At 46.9% G+C, this 19,078-nt stretch overlaps 1 protein-coding gene across 1 annotated transcript in view; it reads right to left on the bottom strand.

Annotated features, from left to right (window-relative positions):
• Dock2 (dedicator of cytokinesis 2) overlaps nucleotides 1-19,078 on the bottom strand; it is a 400,319-nt gene that overhangs the window by 20,673 nt on the left and 360,568 nt on the right. The window contains exons 37-44 of the mRNA XM_075941339.1: nucleotides 16,821-16,911; nucleotides 15,847-15,966; nucleotides 12,013-12,102; nucleotides 10,077-10,181; nucleotides 7,820-7,961; nucleotides 2,136-2,217; nucleotides 997-1,081; nucleotides 210-296 (exon numbers count right to left, since the gene is read on the bottom strand). Coding sequence (XP_075797454.1) covers nucleotides 210-296; nucleotides 997-1,081; nucleotides 2,136-2,217; nucleotides 7,820-7,961; nucleotides 10,077-10,181; nucleotides 12,013-12,102; nucleotides 15,847-15,966; nucleotides 16,821-16,911 — 802 coding nt within the window. The remainder of the gene's footprint in view (nucleotides 1-209; nucleotides 297-996; nucleotides 1,082-2,135; nucleotides 2,218-7,819; nucleotides 7,962-10,076; nucleotides 10,182-12,012; nucleotides 12,103-15,846; nucleotides 15,967-16,820; nucleotides 16,912-19,078) is intronic.

Below are 19,078 nucleotides of genomic sequence, written 5' to 3'. Positions count from 1 at the left end.
TTTATTTACTAGGGACAAAAAGTTACCTAGTAATTAAAACATGAAACAAAACAAAAATCTCTGGTAGCAGATGCCCTGCGCACTGCCTACTCTGGGATTCCTTCCGAACCTTCAAACTGTCTCCTGTATAAAGTCAAAGAGGCCTCTTGAGGCTCACTGCCCTGACTATCAGAGGAGGAATGGTACTGCACTGATTTCTTCAAACTCACCTGAGACATGTGAACCACCTCAAACCAGCGCAGGATGCCGGGGAGCTTGTACGCGGTCAGGAAGGAAGTCCTCTCGATCCACATGGACTGGCGGAAGAAAAGCAATGGGCTATAAAATCTGCTACTCCTGGGCCTGCTGGCCTCCCATGGAGAAAAGAAAAGTTGCAATTCCCAAATACACAGTGACACTCTCTCCCTGAGGCATCCTTAACAGGTGTTTAATCTTTCTGGACTCAGGCCAGATTAGTTCTACCTGGTTTGTCTGGATTCTTAATGAATTTTGAATGTGTTCATTTGTGTGGTCGAGGGGAAGAGTACACAGTATTCATGAAATCCCCCCAAGAATGCTAATTTCTAAAAATATTAAGAATCACTGTCTGAGAGCTGAGGGGAACTTGGAGTCGCCTCCTCATTCCAGCTTTGACCTTGAGGGAGATGACAGGTCCGCCCTGGGAAACAAGAACAAAGGTGACCGGCACTCAGGACAGTGACAGCAGGCACTCAGTAAATGCTGAGGCTTTTCTTTCAGTGTGTACTGAAGGACTTGCTTCAGCCACACTCCCAGCCTCCTGGAAATGCACAAATGCTCTTGATTGTCAAGGTCATCGGACAGGAATCCCTGTTACATCTTGAGGGGAGAAAAACTCAAAGAGAAACCCCAACAGACATGTCATCCTATCTGTGATGTCCGTGCCATGGTTCTAGACTCTGGAACAGGTTCCCTAGCACCTGTGGTTGGCAGGTGCGTTCTGGTTGCTGAAGCTGGCGGAGGAGGGGAGATACTCACAGCAAACTCATTTTCTGGGTCCACAGTGCCTCTGCGCACAGGCCTGGAGTAGTGGAACTTCTGCACATAGTTGGACTTGTAAAAGCTGAAAGACAGGAAAGAGTAGAAGTTTCTGGAAGCCATGCCTGGCTGCTGACACCTTAAACACTGGATCTGGCAGAGTCCTGGTGGTGGCATTTTAAGATCTGTGTTGGGACTCCATTAAAAATGATTTGCTCAGGGTAGCAAGGTGATCTAGAAGACGGACTGGCCTTATACCCTGGGAACGTAATTTTGGCATTAATGCACCAACAGTGACCTGTGTCATTTAAGGACAAAGCTAAACATCCCCAGAGTGACCTCCAAGGATTTCTTTAGGATCCTCAGACATCCCCCTTCACTTTTTTTCATATGTGATGGAAGATCAATTATCGTTAAAAACAGGGCACTGTGCTAGCTATAGAGGAGCCCCTGTGTACAGGTACCTGGCCAAGGTAGGTGAGCGGCCGCCATATTATCTGCATGGCACCTGTTTGCTGTGACGTCAGCATGAGGCTCCTGGAGGAGCACTGCCTTCCTAGGGAGCTCTTGCTGCTGGATAGTCTACCCAGAGGGAAGAACAGAGTGTAGGGAGAGGTGTAGCTGAGGACCCCACAGACTCCCACCTCATGGCCTACTCAGTGATCATGCAGTCTGATATGAGGCAGATGGACACCTGCCTGCATGTGCTTACTTTATCACTGATGAACGTATCCATCATCAACCCATTCGCTTGCCAAAGGCTGAAAAGACGTTCCTTTGGGAGAATGTACCCAGCATCCCCAAGGCCACTTTGTCCCATCCCTCTACCAGCCTGCCAGCGGCCAACCCACACTGTTTACTTTCTTGGGTCCATTCTAGGACCAGCCTGAGCAGCAGGCTCCAACATCAGTTCAGTTTGATGCCACACAGAGCTAGCCTTAGCCCCCCGCACCCGTCCCTCCCATTCATCTCTGGCTTTAGCCTTATTACAGACATAGCCCAGGCAACTGGGAGCAATTCTTTTCCCAGAAGGCAAAGCTGGGATAGACTGGCTGAGAGGGGTACTGGGCCCTGTCCTGCCACCAGCTCTGCCTCTTGGAGTTTTGTCCATTCCTCGCTCAGTGGGATGTGGGTCTTACTTTATGATCTGGTCAGGCACTGGTTTGTTCTTGAACCTGGGATGCTCATCCAGGACAGGCTGCACAGTGAAGCACTGAATATCTGATGGCATCAGAGTTAAGGAATTGAAACATGTTTGTTGGCCATAGGCAAATTCCAAATGTATCAGGAGCCAGCTAAGAACATCCATGCTGGTCCTTCTAGGACCATGCTTTTATTCAATGGTCAAGTTGCGGGCTTCTAGAAAGGTCCTAATAACCAGTGAGTAGTCGCCATGGTCTTTATATCAGAGCTAACAACCACCTTGCACACTATCCCAGGGCTCTGCTCTAGCTACCAGAATCGCTTAGCCATGCTTAATCACCATTACCATTGCAATACTGTCATTGACAATAATACCCTCTAATGAATGGATGGCTCACTATCAATTACAGAGCAATGCTCCCCGTGGTATCCTTTAATCTCTCCAATTCTACGAGCTGTCATTGTTAACCTCAATGGTGCCCCTTGGCTCAGAGAAGCCAGGCAACTTGTTGAAGCCTACACAGCTTTTAAGAAAAGAATAGGGGTTTCTACTTAGGGTTCTTTCTTTCTTTTTTTCTTTTTTTCTTTCTTTCTTTCTTTCTTTCTTTCTTTCTTTCTTTCTTTTTTCCTTTCTTTCTTTTTTGGTTTTTGGTTTTTCTAGACAGGGTTTCTCTGTAGCTATAGAACCTGTCCTGGAACTAGCTCTTGTAGACCAGGCTGGCCTTGAACTTACAGAGATCTGCTTGCCTCTGCCTCCCCAGTGCTGGGATTAAAGGTGTGCACCACTACCCTCTGGCATGGCTCAGAGGTGAAGAGCACTGGCTGCTCTTCCAGAGATCCTGAGTTCAATTCCCAGCAACCACATGGTGGCTCACAACCATCTGTAATAAGACCTCTTCTGGCCTGTGGGGACATAAGTTAGGGTTCTTAACTTAGAATTCTTTAGACGTAGTCTATTTTAGATCCACTTAACTTAGAATTCTTTAGATGTAATCTGTTTTAGATCCATCATTGTGGTCACAGAAAGCAAGGACACAAACTACATTGGGGGCATTGATGCCAGAATTCCAGCTCCCTGGATAATCTGGGGGAGCTGTGTGCTCATGAGAATAAGACCAGTCTATCCTCTAAATTGTCTTGCTAAAAAAGTCTTCGTCTGAGACCTCGTTAGACGTGGTGGGACTCCAGTGTTCCCTGAGTACTTCTGAGTCAGGCTTTGCATTTTCAAAGCTCCTGATGTAATACACATGCACGATAAAATCTAAGGACATTCTTATCTAGAACATGCAAGCATATCATTTTGTCCTCCAACTCTTGACAGCCCCAAAGGGACAACCTATAGCAGAAAATAAAGAACAGCTGGAAGGAGTTCTGTGATGGATTAGTGGACCGGCACAGGATGCAGGCTGGCCAGGAGTATTGGCTGGCTCTTTACCTCTCCTATTCTAGCCCCATCTTTACTCATGTTAAGCTGGTCATCCGACAGACAAACTAAGTGAAAAAAAGCCAACAGTCACTGGTTCTATCATTGATCTTTCCCTATATTTTTTCTTCCCCCATTTCTCTCCTTAGGCATTCAAGTCATTCCCCCCTCTCTTCTTCCCAAAGACCACCACAACTTCAAAAGTCTCCCTTCAGCCTGGCATCTTGCTGGAAAGTAACTGTCTCCATCCACGAGGACAAACTGCCCATCCAGGGTCATTTTTCCCCATGGCTCCCCTGCCCTTTGACTACACGCCTCTCTTTGGTGAGTTCTCTGTGCTAGCACATTGAGGTTTGAAGGGTACCACCCTGAAAAGTATGTCCATATGGAATGAGGATCCCCCAAAGGGAAAACAATAGAACACATTGCATGGCTCTCACCGGAAACATACCTGCAAACTTCAGGAGAACCCTAACATTCCCATCGGACAGCCTGAGTTGGGAGATCACTCCCTCTGGAGTGAGTCTCTGAGCTGAGGGCAGGGCTGGCAGACTGTGGTGAGCCCGAGCCATCTCATTGCCCGTTTCCCAGCCAAGCATAACAACACAAATGAAACACGTGATACACAATTCAATATGTCAGGGCCTGCATGTAAACCTTTGTGGGGACATGGCCTTGCTCACTAGCTACATGCGATCGGTGATTGCTCACATATTGGGATAGCAGCTAAGGAGCTGTTACAGGGCACAGGCTCTCAAGGCTAACCTTTACAGAAAGGCTTTCCAGCACTTCTGTTAGAGACAATTCTAGGCCTTGTATATTGATCTGAGCTGATGGCGCTCATCCAAAAGGAAACTCCAAACCTATCCTTGGGAAGCCTATGACATTGGCACCCTCAGACTATTTAGCAAGACTCTCCACGCCTGGTGCACGGATCGGTTGCAACAACAGACTTCTGCTTGACCTTTTCTTCTAAGTGCCTTCCACTATCTGAACACCCTACAGAAGACAAGGCCTGCTGCTTCTCCAAACTGCCTGTTGATCTTTAACACCAGAAGGTAAGAAGATAAAATGAACTGTTCAAGGTTACGGCAAGCAGCAGGCCTGAGTTCAAATCCTATTTCCACTGCTTTCTCACCCCAGCTTCGTGTGAGTCGTTTGCTTTCTGAGCCTCATTTTCCCTAGTAATAAAATACAGAGAACAATAGACTCATCTCCAAGGCTTATGATGCGGCAAAGGGGAGAAGAAGCCCAAAATGTTAAGTTTATGGAAGACAGTTTATTGCACGGGTTCTAATTGATCTTAATAATAAAAACCTGGAGTCAGATATTGGGCTAAATGCTGAAAGGTCAGAGAAGTAAAGAAGCCAGCTACTCGAGAGATTTTTTTACCTCTATTGAATCCTCAGACTGGAGGGGGTAAGACCCTGTCTCTAAGAAACCTCAGACTGAATCCTGAGCGTGGTCTCCTCCCATCCTTTTCCTCTCTCTGCCCAGCTACATCCCTTCCTGCTTCTACTTCATTAGTGCTGGGATTAAAGGTGCGAGCCACCACTGCTTGCCTCTGATTCTCTCTTAGACTGATTCAATCTTGTGTAGCCCAGGGTGACCTTGAACTCACAGAGATCCACCTGCCTCTGTCTCCAGAGTGCTGGGATTAAAAAACGGTGTGTGCCATCACTGCCTGGCTTCTATGACTAACTAGTGTGGCTAGCTCTGCATTCTGATCTTCAAATTTTGTTAAAGCACAGACAAAATACCACCACACAGGTTAATAGTATTCTGATCCCAGTCTTTAAAAAACAAATGATGGCCAGGTAGTGGTGGCTCACGCCTTTAATCACGGCACTGAGGAAGCAGAGGCAGGCAGATCTCTTTGAGTTTGAGGCCAGCCTGGTCTACAGAGTGAGTTCCAGGACAGCCAGCACTATACAGAGAAACCCTGTCTTGGGAGATAAAAAAAACCAAAACAACAGCAACAATAAAAAATAACTAAAACAGAACAAAACAACAACAAAAACAAAACCCAAAACCAACCAAACAAAAGAAATGATGGTGTGATTGTGAACAGATTTTAGGCAGACAGAACTTGGCATTTAAAACCACTGGCTCCTTCTCTAACTACCTCCATGACCCTAGGCAAACTGCTTCATCTCTGCCTCATGTATTCCTCTCGAGGAAATATGAAAATTTAATACTATTCTAGAGCACTTTATGGGGTTGAAGGAAACAATGTTCATGAAGTATTCAGTCTCCTGAAGAGATCTAGCAAACATCAGCACTTTCTCTTTGATTTACAACCTTGTTCCTGGTACTGAACCAAGCCCTGGGCTCTAAATATGATGCCATGAATAAGCACACATGCCCGCTCCTCTGTGACACCTCAAAAGGCCATACAGCTGTTCAGTACCTGGATGCCCACGACTGGGGCCTTAGCAATAACCCAGGACTCGGGTGTAACCAAACTGGTTTGTGGTGCCAACCAGCAGCCACCAGTTGCACCTCTCCTACAAATGGCTGTGGAAGGCAGGCAAGAAGGGCAGGCGGGCATAATGAAAAGGTCACAGATGAATATTTATCACCCAAGGGAAAAATATTTGGATTAAGGTTTTCAGCAGACTGGGCAGAGCAGCCATGCAGCCTGATACCCCACTTTAAAAGCTGTAACTTTATCTGTGCTATAGAGTGTGCAGCTGGGGTCTCAACTGTGGTAATGGGCTTCTGGGCTTCAGGGCCGGCCCTATCCTGGCATTTGTGACCTCTGCCTCCACAATCCTACCTCCTGCTAGTGACAGCACATAGTCCCTGTAGACACCAAGCTTGCTCCATGACCGCTCGGCTATGACACAGTGTCCTCCTCCCAAACTTCAATTCCTGTCCTTTCATGCTGCTTTCTGTATTCCAGGTAAGCTGGTCCCCTCTGCTCCTTCCTTCCTCCCTCACCTGCATCCTTCCCTCCTTTTTATTTCTATCTCCTTGTCTTTTCTTTCTGTTAAGCAATGAATGCTTTCCTAGAGTGGGCTTTGTGCCAAGATCTGTGGTGGGGGGGTGGCGTGGATAACAGGCAACACAGAGATCTTTTCTCAGCGACCTGACACCCCCTTTGTGTTCCTGTATCTTTCAAAATCAAACAAAACAGCAAACGAGGGGCAAAAGAAAACAATGACAAAATCAAACAATGATGGCTTGAGGTCACAGGGTCATGTGAGCCTGGCAAAGGCCCCATTAGATAAGATGCCAAGAGAAGACTCTTCCTGGAGATGACATACCAAATTAGGTGAATGAAAACCAGTCAAGCCGGGAGCGGAGGGAACAGCTTTCTAAACAGAGGGAACAGAAGTGAGGGAAGGACCAGAGTAAGAACAAACAGTCCTATTGAAGAAATAGAATGGAGCGGCAGAGAGATCAAAAACTAGAGGGCAGTTCTGGGAGTGAGAATGATCTGGGAGTCAGGGGCAGCTTTGAACCCTGGCTGGAGATGGGGGTTGTTTATATCCTACTGGCAAACTAAAATCTTTTTAGTTTTTGGGAAAGGCTTCTACACACAGCACCCTCCACCTTGTCTGGGCTATCTCCCCAGCTAACACTAAGATTTTGGTGCTTATACAAATTTAGGTCATCAAAGAAACCCTGGACTCTTAGCCACAGCACCCTGCATGCCTTCCTCTTGACATGGGTCACAATTTTATAATAAATAGCTAATAGTGCAATTAGATGTCTGTATCTCTTACAGCACTGTAGCACTACTCCTGCAGGCAGACTCTTTTGGGTGTAAAACCCTGCACAAGGCCAATACAGAGCAAAGGCATAAGAGAGGATTCTCGTGATGACAACAAAGGAATGAGGGAAGAAGGGTTGAGTTCACCCATGGGTGTTGTGTTTTGGATGCATCCTTCTGTGAGCCCTGAGATGCCACTTACATAAAATGTGTATTACATTGACTTATCTTCCAATACATATTAAGCAATCTCAAAATGGCCTACGATGCCTAAGAAGGCAAACTCTGAATAGGTAGTTGCCATACTGGATACAGAATAATGACCCTTCTCATCTGCCTCCAAACCATCCAGGCTGCAGTTAGCTGAATCCATGCATGCAGACCCCAGGGCTACAGAGGAGCAGCTGTATTGAAATGAACCTCTGGATCCCCCTTGGAGACCCAGCAGCAGCCGGTGATTCTAGTGTCAGCTCTGAGCCTGAGCTAGCTTCATTTAAAGCTATGGCCAGCCCTCTGTCTGGGACGTCCTCCAAGGATACACTGGCCTGGGGCATTCTTCACATCATCTCCTGGGGCAGAGGTGGTGTTCATCTTCTCTGCATTGGGGAACTGGCTCAGAAGCTGCATCTGGAAGTCCTCTCGTCGTTCATACTCCTTCCCTCGGTAGATGAACACTTTGTTCTGCAGAGAAGGGACACATCTGTCAGAGATGTCAGGGCCTGGGTGTGCAAGGCAGGGTCTGGGCCTGCAAGACATATTACTCAGGCATTGCTGAGAGGCTTTTGAAATGAGCCTGGGCCTGGTGGAAAGGGACAGCTTTAGGTATATCTTTCTCCTTCCAGCTTCTCATCTGTGAAAGCAGGGTGGGCCACTGCTTTAACAGGCCTAGTTCTGAAGAGCAGGGAGATCATGGATGCTAAAGATCTTGTTTAGAGCAATCTACAAACAGCTCCTGGGATTATTCACCATGTCACACCCTCTTTATTTACATGGTTGTAAAATTGCCCGATTCCTTTCAATGGCTCTTGAAGGCTGGGACTATGGGATGAAAAGGACCACTATCCAGGCCCTTCATTTCCTGGCTCCTAACCTTGCACCTATGCAGGTACTCTCTTTACCTATGAACCACACCAGTCTCCTCTAGAACAAAAGCTGTCAATGGGTAAGTTGGGTCACCTAGGGAACATTGGCAATTCCTGAAACCATCTTTTGGTTGTCCTAACTATCTTTCGGTTGGGATAACTAAGGGTGACGATGCTCCTGGCAGTGAAGGGAAGAGGTAAGGATGTTCCTAAGCAGCCCACAATACACAGGGGAACCTCCACAGCAAACATTTAAAAGGTTCATATATATATAGATAACGAGGTAGGAAAACCTGTTCAAGACCATGGCTTTGCCATCTTTGTTACGTCTTATGGCAACTAAGTTCTTCTGTCCAAACCTAAGCCTGTCACTTACCTATATGTGCACCAAGCTATCTGGGCATCTTTAAAAGTTCAGATTCCCGGTTATCACTCTAGACCTGCTAAGGTCTCTGAGAATCGCTCCAGGAGTACACATTCCTAACAAGTTCTCCAGAGAGTCTGATGTACAAACAGGGCTGGGCAGCTACACTGCTTCCCCCAGGAGACTCTCCCTGCCCATCTCACTGTTGTTCACGGTAGTTTCATCTGTAAGTCCACTATGGCATCCATGTTGACTGGTGACAGTGAGAGCCTTAGTTCCTAGACTATGCTGTAAACCAAGTGAGGTCAGGTCAGAGGTCAGATCTGCTATTTTTCTGGCATCTCCTTGACCCAGAATTACAGCACAGGTTCACATAGAAACAATCCCATGGACGACAAAATCCTACCCGCTACCCGCAAAAGGCTGCCCCTGAGACACTGGTCAGAAATGATGCTATAGGGACCCTGCAGGTCCCTACAATCCTTTCAGGGGCCACAGGATCAAAATTGCTTCCATGATGATACTAAGGGTGTCGTTTATCTTTCTCATCCACGTTTGATCCTGCTGCTGAGCAGGATGCTGGTAGGTTTCTGTTGAGCCATAGGACCATGCCATGATAACAGATCCACACAGCCATGGGAACAGAGCCCTTTGCAGTCAGGTTAGACTTTAGAGGTGTATGCCAAGATATAATTGAAGTCTGCTCTGCTATCTCTGTTTATTCGCTTGAGACAGGGTCTCTCTACATAGCCCAGCACAGCCTGCAATGTTCTATCTAGACCAGGTTGCTCTATCCTCCTGCCTCTGTCTCCTGAGTCTCGGGATCACACATGTTCCTCGATGACTTTTTAAGTTGGAAAACTGTAGCTATCATTTATAATTTATGCTAACATGCGATCCTGGCATGGGTTTGTTGTTATTTTTAAGTAAGTTACTGGACATTTCCAATTTTTCTTAGTTTTTGTTTTTTTCATATGGTAATTTGTAGAAATCATTCACAAATAAAGAAGTACCTTGTGTCTTCAAAAAATATTAAGAGAGCAAGGGATCCCATGACCCAGCAGAATGGGAGCTACTACCCCGTCTTTCCTTGGTAGTAGATCCTGCCTGGGCTTCCCTTGACCACCTTATTCCCAAAATGCGGTCCTCACTACTCCTCCCAAGCAGCTCAATTTATGGCGTAAGAAACCTATCACTACCACTAAAGACAAACTTGGGGGTTCTACTGGGGACAGTGGTAATCCTTGGACAGAGCAGAGCTCAGCTCCTGAGCTGTGAGCTTCCAAGAACAAACAGATAGCTATGATCCCAAGGTTCCCAGACCCCAGCCTGAGTCATTGGCAAACCCACCCTCAGGAAGGTGGGGAATCCCTGGCCGTAGTATCCGACAGCAAAGTAGTCTGGTTTGGGTCTAAGGATTTTCATGATGTTTTCATAGAATTTGGCCTGCTGGATCTGAAAGAAGAAAACATGAATTATATATCAAGACAACACAGATGTGTATCAAAGGTATTTTCGACTGAAAAGAGTCCAAAGTTATGACATTATCCTCACCCCAGAACCAATATACCAGCTGTAGATAATGGCAAGTGTGGGTTATGCCTGTATTGCTGTGGATAGAGCCATGCTTAGAGCCCATGCCTACTGTGTTAGATGTCCCACCTGCAGGAGTGCATTTACCTATCTCATACTCATGTCACTCTCGTGAGCATCTCCAGTGCTTTAAGTAAGGAACTAGGTGCTGGTCCATGTGGATTTGACCCCAGTGAGCAGCTGTGGTCCTGCTGCCCTCACTGTACTCCTTTCTCTGTGAACATGTGGCAGTGACAGGCATTTGTGAGAGAGCATGGATGTCCAAATGTCTATAGTGACATCTTCCTGTGTGTGCACACCTCATACTTGGTCCACGCCAAGAGGTGTGCTTTTCAGATGCTAATATCCTTGAAATCAATTTGCAGCTCACTCCATACTGATGAGGGATTCCCCTCTGTTTGCTGTGAATACCATTGGTTAATAAAGAACCTGTCTTGGGCCTGCCTAGGGAATAGAGGTAGGTGGGGAAAACTAAACTGAGTGCTGGGAGAAAGGAGGAGTCAGGGAGAAGCCGTGGAGCTGCCGTCGGAGAAAGACATGCTAAAACTTTGCTGGTAGGCCATGACCTTGTGGTGATGCACAGATTAATGGAGATGGGTTAAATTAAGGTGTAATAGTTAGCAAATAAGAAACTAGAGCTAATGGGTCAAGCAGTGATTTAAATAATATAGTTTCTATGTGATTATTTCGGGGCTGAGCAGCTGAGAACCAACTAGCAGTTTCCTACAACACCATACTTGACAGAATTTTGCGGTTGCTATTGGACCCAAAGACATCTTCACATAGCACAAACATGTGAAGAGATGTGTCATAAGGATCATTCGATGTCACAGAGAACATACATGTGGATCTAGACAGGTGCCTGGGTGCTATGTGCTTCATGCAGGGATGTTAATGTACATTAGTAGATGTCTGTGTATAAACTCTGCACACCTCTGTATCTGCAAACATCTATATACTCATGGGATATTGCCACTAAGTGTCCACTGACGCAGGCACATGTTTGTATTTGAGTCATATCTTACATGCAGCAAAGAGCTCAGCAGATTATAACGTGATTATCACTCTATCCCTCCATCCCCCTAGCTGGTGATACTCTCAACATTCTGACTCTCATGTTACCATTCTCCTGGAAACATCTACATTGGCCTATATGGGTGGAGAAGGGTGCCTGGGAGCCTGGCACCCGGGAAACCAGGAATTGTGGGGGTTGGAAGGGGTGTGAGGGATGAAGGAGCAACTGGCAAAGCTCTGCATTTCCCCTGGCGAGGCCAACTCCCTGCTAATTCCTAGCCTCTGCAGTGCAGGTGGGGGAGATTGGTCCCTTTACTTCTTATTTCCCCCCCACCACATCCCGAACATCGACATGCTAATGGGACCAGCCAGATGGGGAGCATGTTAATGTGATTTATCTGTTCACCGAAAAGCACAAAGTTATGCTTTTATTTAATTGGTTTGGTGATTTGTGGAACTTTTACTGCAAATGTAACAGAACATTTATTGGGCGTGCAACAGCTGTGGCAGCTGCGGCTCCATCTAACAATGGAAGGGTGATGTTCACCTTGGCCTCACTCAGGTCCTTCTCCATCCTTCTGTTTCCCTAAGCCACAGGACTCTCTTTTCTCTGCCTGTCTGAGATGAGTGATCCCTGTGCACAGGCCTCTGGGCAGGTAGCTTTCAGGGGAAGCCTTACCAGGTTCTGGCTGAGCAGCTCATAGTCAAAGATCTCCATCTCATACTGTTCTGCCAGTTCCTTGCACAGGCTGATAGCCTCTTCCCACATCTGCAGGGGCATCACGGAGAAAAAGGTTAGCGGTGTCTCAGCTTTTCCAGAGACTTGAGCCTAGCTGTGGCCCACTAGAGTTGTATCGCAGACATCTTCTTACCCAGCCCTAGCGCTGATGCAGAGTGAGCCTGGGACTTGGTGGTAATATAACCTTTCCCTGGCTTCTCCTTCTGCTCCTTCAAAGAATAATGGAGCAGGCTGCTCTCTGGTTCTTTCTAAGCACCTGGAGAGAGGTCACTAATAGCATTCTCATATTCTAGATGAGAAATGGAGGTTCATCTGCCCAACCAGGAGTGGACTTGGAGGCTGGCCTCATTGGGCACAGCTCCATTTGCTACTTTGTAAGTGCTTGGAGACTTATCACTCCCTGAGTCCCCCACTTCCACAGGGTGCGGGTTAGGCAGGGCAGGCACCAGAATCCTCTGCTAGAGATGAATGATTCCCAGTGAAGTAAACAAATGGACCGAGGTCAAGCATTTCTGGGGATGGAGCTGGGTTCCAATGTTCAGTCTCTGATCTTCTCCTCTGCCAGTCAATGCTGCATCTTAACGTGGTGATGTGATTGTAGGGAACAGGATAGAGGTGGAAATAGGAATGTACTAGAGTATGAAAACATCATTAAAAGTTTAAAGTGGGTCTTCTCTGCCTTTAACATAAACTGAAAACATGGACACAAAGAAGTCCACACACTTTCCTGCCGCTCTGCTTTAAGCCAGAAGCCAAGATCATCCCCCATCCTGGACTGCAGAGGCATCCATATGCTCTGCAGCCAGGCATGGGGGAAAGGCAGGGCTGGCTGGGAGTTTGACAGTCTCTGAGGATCCCCATCCCCATCCACACTGGGCTGAAAAACAGAAAGTGCCCCTAAATGGAGAAGCTGGGGGAGGCAGGGGAGGAGAGAGCAGAGGCTGCCAAAATTCATCGTGAGCTTCCTAACAAAGTGCTCTCTGCATCCAAGCATAGAAATAAATAAAACCAAGTGTGGCACAGAGGAACTATGGCAGTAAACCCCAGACAGCTTAGTGAGCAGCATAAAAATGCTTTATGTGCCAGGAGACCCCTGTCTGCAGGCTCTACCCTGAACAAGAAGCTTGGGTAATGATCTTGGCTGGGCCAGGGCACTGTTGGGCACAATGAGGGGGGAGGGGATACCAGTGCCAACTTCCCACAAAATAGGAAGAAGCAAAGGGGTCCCTATGTGCTAAGAGATTTCTAAGAGCCAGAGAGGGGCAGGCAGAAGTCAGATGTCTAGCATTTCCTCCAGTCCTCGAGGGCCTCTGACTGACATTGATCTTGCTGGGCTTTACACACTGGTTATGGAACAGTGACTGAGTTCTGGGAACAGTGCATGGACATCCATCTGTGTGGTCACCGAACAGGTACAAAAAATGGGGAAGACACTGTTTCTGTTCCTATGAACATCAGAGGTGAGGCACAAGGAGTTGGGTGGAACCGTTGGGTTTGGGGAGCACTATATCTGGTGCTGTCAAGATAGACCCATGGAGCGATGGCCACTGTGTGCGTCTGTAGGGAAGGAAAGCTGAAGGGTTCTAGCGAGTTTAGGTTTTATTCTAGAAACTTCCATGGCAGTGGCTTTCAGGGGCAGCTGAGGCACCATCATGTTCTCCTGTCCCCACCCTTGCTACTGTACAATACCAAAAGATAACATGTGAAATCTGATACTGATTGGCAGTCTGTTTTAGAAATGCTTTGAGCACAGGGCTCTTGTGCTTTTTTCCCCTTTGCTCAGTACAGGATGGCTGAGTCGATTCCAAGCTGGAGCTAAACCTTACCCCTCTTGGGGCTCTCCCAGTGGGACTGATGTAATCAGCAATAAACGAATAGAAAGCTCTTATTTGATGGCTAGAGGGGCAAGACGTTCAAGAGGTGGCAGGGTCTCTGCCCCCAAGAGGCTTCAAATCATAAATTCTAGGACAGTCTTTTCCAACTGCTGAGCCTTAGGAATTTATAAGCCCTCTGTAGACATTACCTCATTGGATCATTCTGGAAAAGGTGGGAAGAGCAGACCAAGACAGGGGCAGTGAGCTGAGGAGGCAGTACAGACCTACACCAAGCATCCAGAGGTATCCCAATAGATGATGAGAGATCTTGCCAGTCCCATGGAAGCAGGGCTACAGCTGAGCCAGAGGGCTTATGGAGGGCTTCAGAGAGAAAGTGGCACAGTTGGCAGCAATGATGGCAATTACGGCTTAGCAAGATGGCATTGCTGCACACTCGCTACCATGCTGACGTTTGTGACATTTCTCTACCTAGTTTTCATCTTACAACTAGGAAACAGATGCTGTTAGTGTCTCACTATGGTGGACGGAGAACTAGAATGTCAGGTGGGCCAAGAGAAACTGTGGATAGACATGAGGGATGATACGCCCAGGCATAAAGTTGGTGTGGTGTGGTGTGGTGTGGTGTGGTGTGGTGTGGTGTGGTGTGGTGTGGTGTGGTGTGGTGTGCTATGCTATGCTGTGCTGTATTGCCTACAGGGCAGATGGTGGCCATCAGGCTGGAGACGTCTAAAGGTCTGCTGGAAATTGTGGCTGGGTAGCAGCTGGTCTGCACCATTTTTTGGGCAATGCTGCTAGAATCTTTGATGAAAATATCACTGACAGCATAATGTCACCCACGAATCTACCCGTTTACCCAACGCATCATTGACTCCTGCACGTAAGGTTCTGTTTTAGCCACCAGATATCCAGCAGTAGATGTGTAGAAGTCTTTGCAATCTAGGTATTTCAAAGTGAGGCCCTAGATGGTAATCCCGTCAATCCCTGGTGAAGCAAACACTTTTCTCTGAAGAAATGAGAAGGGTGGCTCAGGGCAGGAGTGCTGAAGGTGGTCAGGGATGCTCTTGCGACATCTAACTAAAACCCCGAAGAGGAAAAGATCCAGCCTCCCAGTGGACAGTTGTGTGGGGATGCTCCACGCTGTGCCAGTGCAATGGTTCAGGTGTTAGAAAGAGGTCAACACAGAGCATCCTCCTCAAGGATGGGATGAGAGAGGCGTTTAGGGACCCACATGGGGAGAGTTATGTAATTAATTCTAAGTATAATGGTGGAGTCATTGAAATGATTATTCACGGGTGCCTTGGTTAGCTTGTGTTTCCAACATGGCGCAACCTAGAGACATCTGGAAAGAGGGAAACTCAGTTAAATACTATCCTCCATCAGACTGACCTGAGGAGGCCTTGTCTTGGCTCCTAAATGATGTAGGAAGACCCAGCCCACTATGGGCAGCACTGTCCCTAGGTAGGTGGTAACTGGGCTGTATAAGAAAGCTAGCTGAGCATAAGCCAGGGGGCAAGGCAATAAGCTGTGTTCCTCCATAGTTCCTGCCACCAGGCTCCTGTCTTGAGTTCCTGCCCTGACTTCAACAGACAGTGGGCACGATTTGGAAATGCAAGATGTTCATCACAGAAGAAGAAAAGCAAACTAGCAGAACAGATAAATGGCATGTCCCCATGAATGTTTTATGGCCCCTTTGCTTTCTACACAGTGGATGCTCTGTCAGAGCAATAGAGGAAGCGGGGAAGCTGCTTAGGATCTGTTGTAGCTCCATGAGTGAGGTTTGTAGCTGATCAGAGGTGGAAAAAAGATGGAAAGAAGTGAACAGACTTCAGCTGCAGAAGATGAGAGTTGGCTTGACCTGAGGGTGAACCGAATGCAGAGTACAGGAGAGATCTGTCCCTCCCAATGACCCCATGTAGTGAGGAGGGCAGGCTCCAATTACCTTTCCTTTATCAAAGTAGCCTATAATGGTCTCGTAGAGTGTCTCCTTCAGCTGCCGGTGTGTCTGGGGATGCTGCTGGCCTGTCTGCATGACCTGCGATGCACACTGTTCATCTGACCACTGCAGGGAGAACACAGGGAGGCAAAACAGAGCTAAGCGGCAGTCAAGGACAGATGTCTTCCCAAGATGAAAGGCAGAAACCACCCTCTCCAAGTTTGGTCCTTTCTCTTCTTTCTCTCTCTCAGCTCATCTCTGAAATCTCAGGTTTTCGTTGGGAGAACTGCATCATGGATATGTGTCTTCACTCAGCATCTTGGAGGTTGTTTTCCAGCAGCACTTATGATATAATACAGAGAGGGTGAGCCAGCGACCATGAGCCATGAGGACATCTCTGGTGAGGAGCAAGATGAAGCTTTGTAGACACTTTATGTGGGCCTCCCTGGGGTCCCATCTGTCTGCAGTCAGACAGATGCTGTCTGTAATTTCCATTTGTGCAGTGACTCTGATTTGGGCTAAATTGGACATCTTTGACTTTCTAGTGGTTCCACAGTGTGGAGTTGGTAGGAATTTTCTCTAAACCATAATGAGACATGGACCCCGTGCTTCAAAAGCCAAAGGAAAGAATTCTTGCTTTTGCAGCAACATTGTCTAGATACTGAAAGCAGCTCAGTGGGCATGCTAATGGCTTATCCTTGGCAACAGACTGGATACTGTGTAATACTGAAAACATACGTCCTGGGGACTATCGCAATTATTGAAAGTAAAGGTCACTCAGCATCTCTCCTGTACAGGAGAAATAGCACTGAGAATTGTGCTGCCAGGTTGGGAGCTTGGTGGGGCACCAACAAAAGGAAAATTCATTTGACATTTTTTTTCCTTCTTGTTCTTCTTTCTTTCATTCTGTTTAAAAACTCTTCAATTTCCTGGGTGTACTCAATGGGGATCTCAGCATGGCTGTCTTCCTGGGACAGTACCTTGAGAAGCCAGGTGTGAAGCAGAAGTGTGTAGGCAGCCTCTGTATAATTGTCGCAGTCCAGGTGAAGATCACGGAGCTTATACAGGTATCTGTTTAGGGAGTTGGAAGATGGGGTGATTAGATGTCTAATAGGGACAGGAAGGAGTGAGACAAAACAAACGGGCTCTTGCACAGGGAGTTCTCCAGCCCAGCTAGCCAGCCTTCTACACAGCAGGTCATGATAGCATCCAGCATTTGTTGGACATTGGCATTTAATGTAGCATGTAGCTCAGGCTAGGCTAGAACTTACTATGTAGGCCAGGCTGGCTTCAAACTCATGATCCTCCTATGACATCCTGCTACATGCTGGGATTACAGGCATGTACTATGATGTCCAGGTTTGTGATAAGTATTTTAAATGCCTTGGATAATCGTGTCCTCATGATAGCTTCACGTCATGGGTCCATTAGGGATTTCCATATTGTGATGAAAAACTATAAGAGCCTGAAGTTAGGGGATATCTCAGACAGAATTCAATGCAATATAGAAAGGTCTGGCCAGTGTGATATGATGCGGAACTAAAGGAAGGAAATACAAGTGGCTTATCAGGAGGCGCTTGCTAAGACCAGGAAGTGCTGGGGTGCCAGCTGGGTATTGGCTTGGTCACTGTAAGAGTCCCTGAGCATGACAGTCATAAAGGAATGTTCCTGTCCTCTCACTGGAGTGCTCTGATAGAGCATACAAGAGAGAAGGACAGAAGAAAGGGAAAGGATAGAGAGCCTTGAGCTGTCCACAGAGAGAATCTTCTTTTCGGACACACTGGCATTCCCACCTCCTGTCACTTTGCAAGTGACATTCCAGTTCTGAGCCCCGAGGAAAATCCCGTGGGAAGGAAGTAAGAACAGAGTCAGGAGCAAAGGAAAGAAGCCCTGATAAACTGTTGATAATTGATTCCTCATTTGTTTTTTATTTATTTATTATTATTATTTGGTTTTTAGAGACAGGGTTTCTCTGTAGCTTTGAAGCCTGTCCTGGAACTAATTCTTGTAGACAAGGCTGGCCTCAAACTCACAGAGATCCACCTGCCTCTGCCTCCTGAGTGCTGGAATTAAAGATGTGCACCACCACCTCCTGACCTTTCTCTTTTCCTTCCTTCCTTTTTTCCTTCCTTCCTTCCTTCCTTCCTTCCTTCCTTCCTTCCTTCCTTCCTTTTTTCCTTCCTTCCTTCCTTCCTTCCTTCCTTCCTTCCTTCCTTCCTTCCTTCCTTCCTTCCTTCCTTCCCTCCCTCCCTCCTTCCTTAATGGGTTTTCATCACTTTTTAAAGATTTATTTATTATGTATGCAGTGTTCTATTTGCATGTAAACCAGTGCACAGAAAAGGGCGCCAGATCTCATTACAGATGGTTGTAAGCCACCATGTGGCTGCTGGGAATTGAACTCAGGACCTCTGGAAGAACAGCCAGTGCTCTTAACCTCTGAGCCATCTCTCCAGCCCGATTCCTCATTTGCTATAGCAGGCAGTAAAATGCAATTTCAGACTCAACAATACCAAGTAACAATGGACTAAAGATTCTGAACCAGGAAGTCAAATTAAAACTTTAATGCAAGTTCATTTTCTCAGAGGTTCTGCCACAGTGATGCAACACTGACTAACATACGGTACTTTCTGAAAGTTTTCTATCCAGACAATTGAGCTGGGGTAGATGGTAAGTGGTAAGTGGGGGGAGGGTCTTGGCAGAAAGATTCAACTCATCCTGCTAGCTTTGATATTAAGATGAAAAAACTGAGGCCTGTGTTAGAACAGAGGGAGAGAGAAAGAGGGAGATATGCTATATTTATATCCACAGCAATGGTCTTTCCACTCTCTTCCCCAACCCACGATGCTCTGCTGATAGCAGTCATCAGGGAAATTGTACATGGCCTCCACATAGAGTTTGGACTTTGGAAAGACCTATTCTGCATACATGGCTCAATCCTATCTTATTGCTTCCTGACTGACCACCCATTAGAAGGACTTGATATCTGGACTCAACACCCTCCAGGAAAGTATCCCAAGGAGACTTCCTCCTGCTACTGCAACTCCTGAACCAACTAAGACTCCCTCTTTCCTCTCCTTTGCTAATTTGAGGGCTTAGCCATCTGCTATTTAGCCCCAAGAAGATGTTTTAATCAGCCCACCATGGCTACTTAGTCAGATGCCTCTGCATGCTGGACTGGGGTACCCTAGGGAACAGAGACTCACACAGCCACAGCTACACCTCAAACGGCCACCGCCAC

The sequence above is a fragment of the Microtus pennsylvanicus genome, chromosome 11 (genome assembly GCF_037038515.1).
Source record: "Microtus pennsylvanicus isolate mMicPen1 chromosome 11, mMicPen1.hap1, whole genome shotgun sequence".
Taxonomy (NCBI): Eukaryota; Metazoa; Chordata; class Mammalia; order Rodentia; family Cricetidae; genus Microtus; species Microtus pennsylvanicus.
Note: the sequence above shows the minus strand (reverse complement) of the source record. Positions and strands in the feature narration are given on the sequence as shown.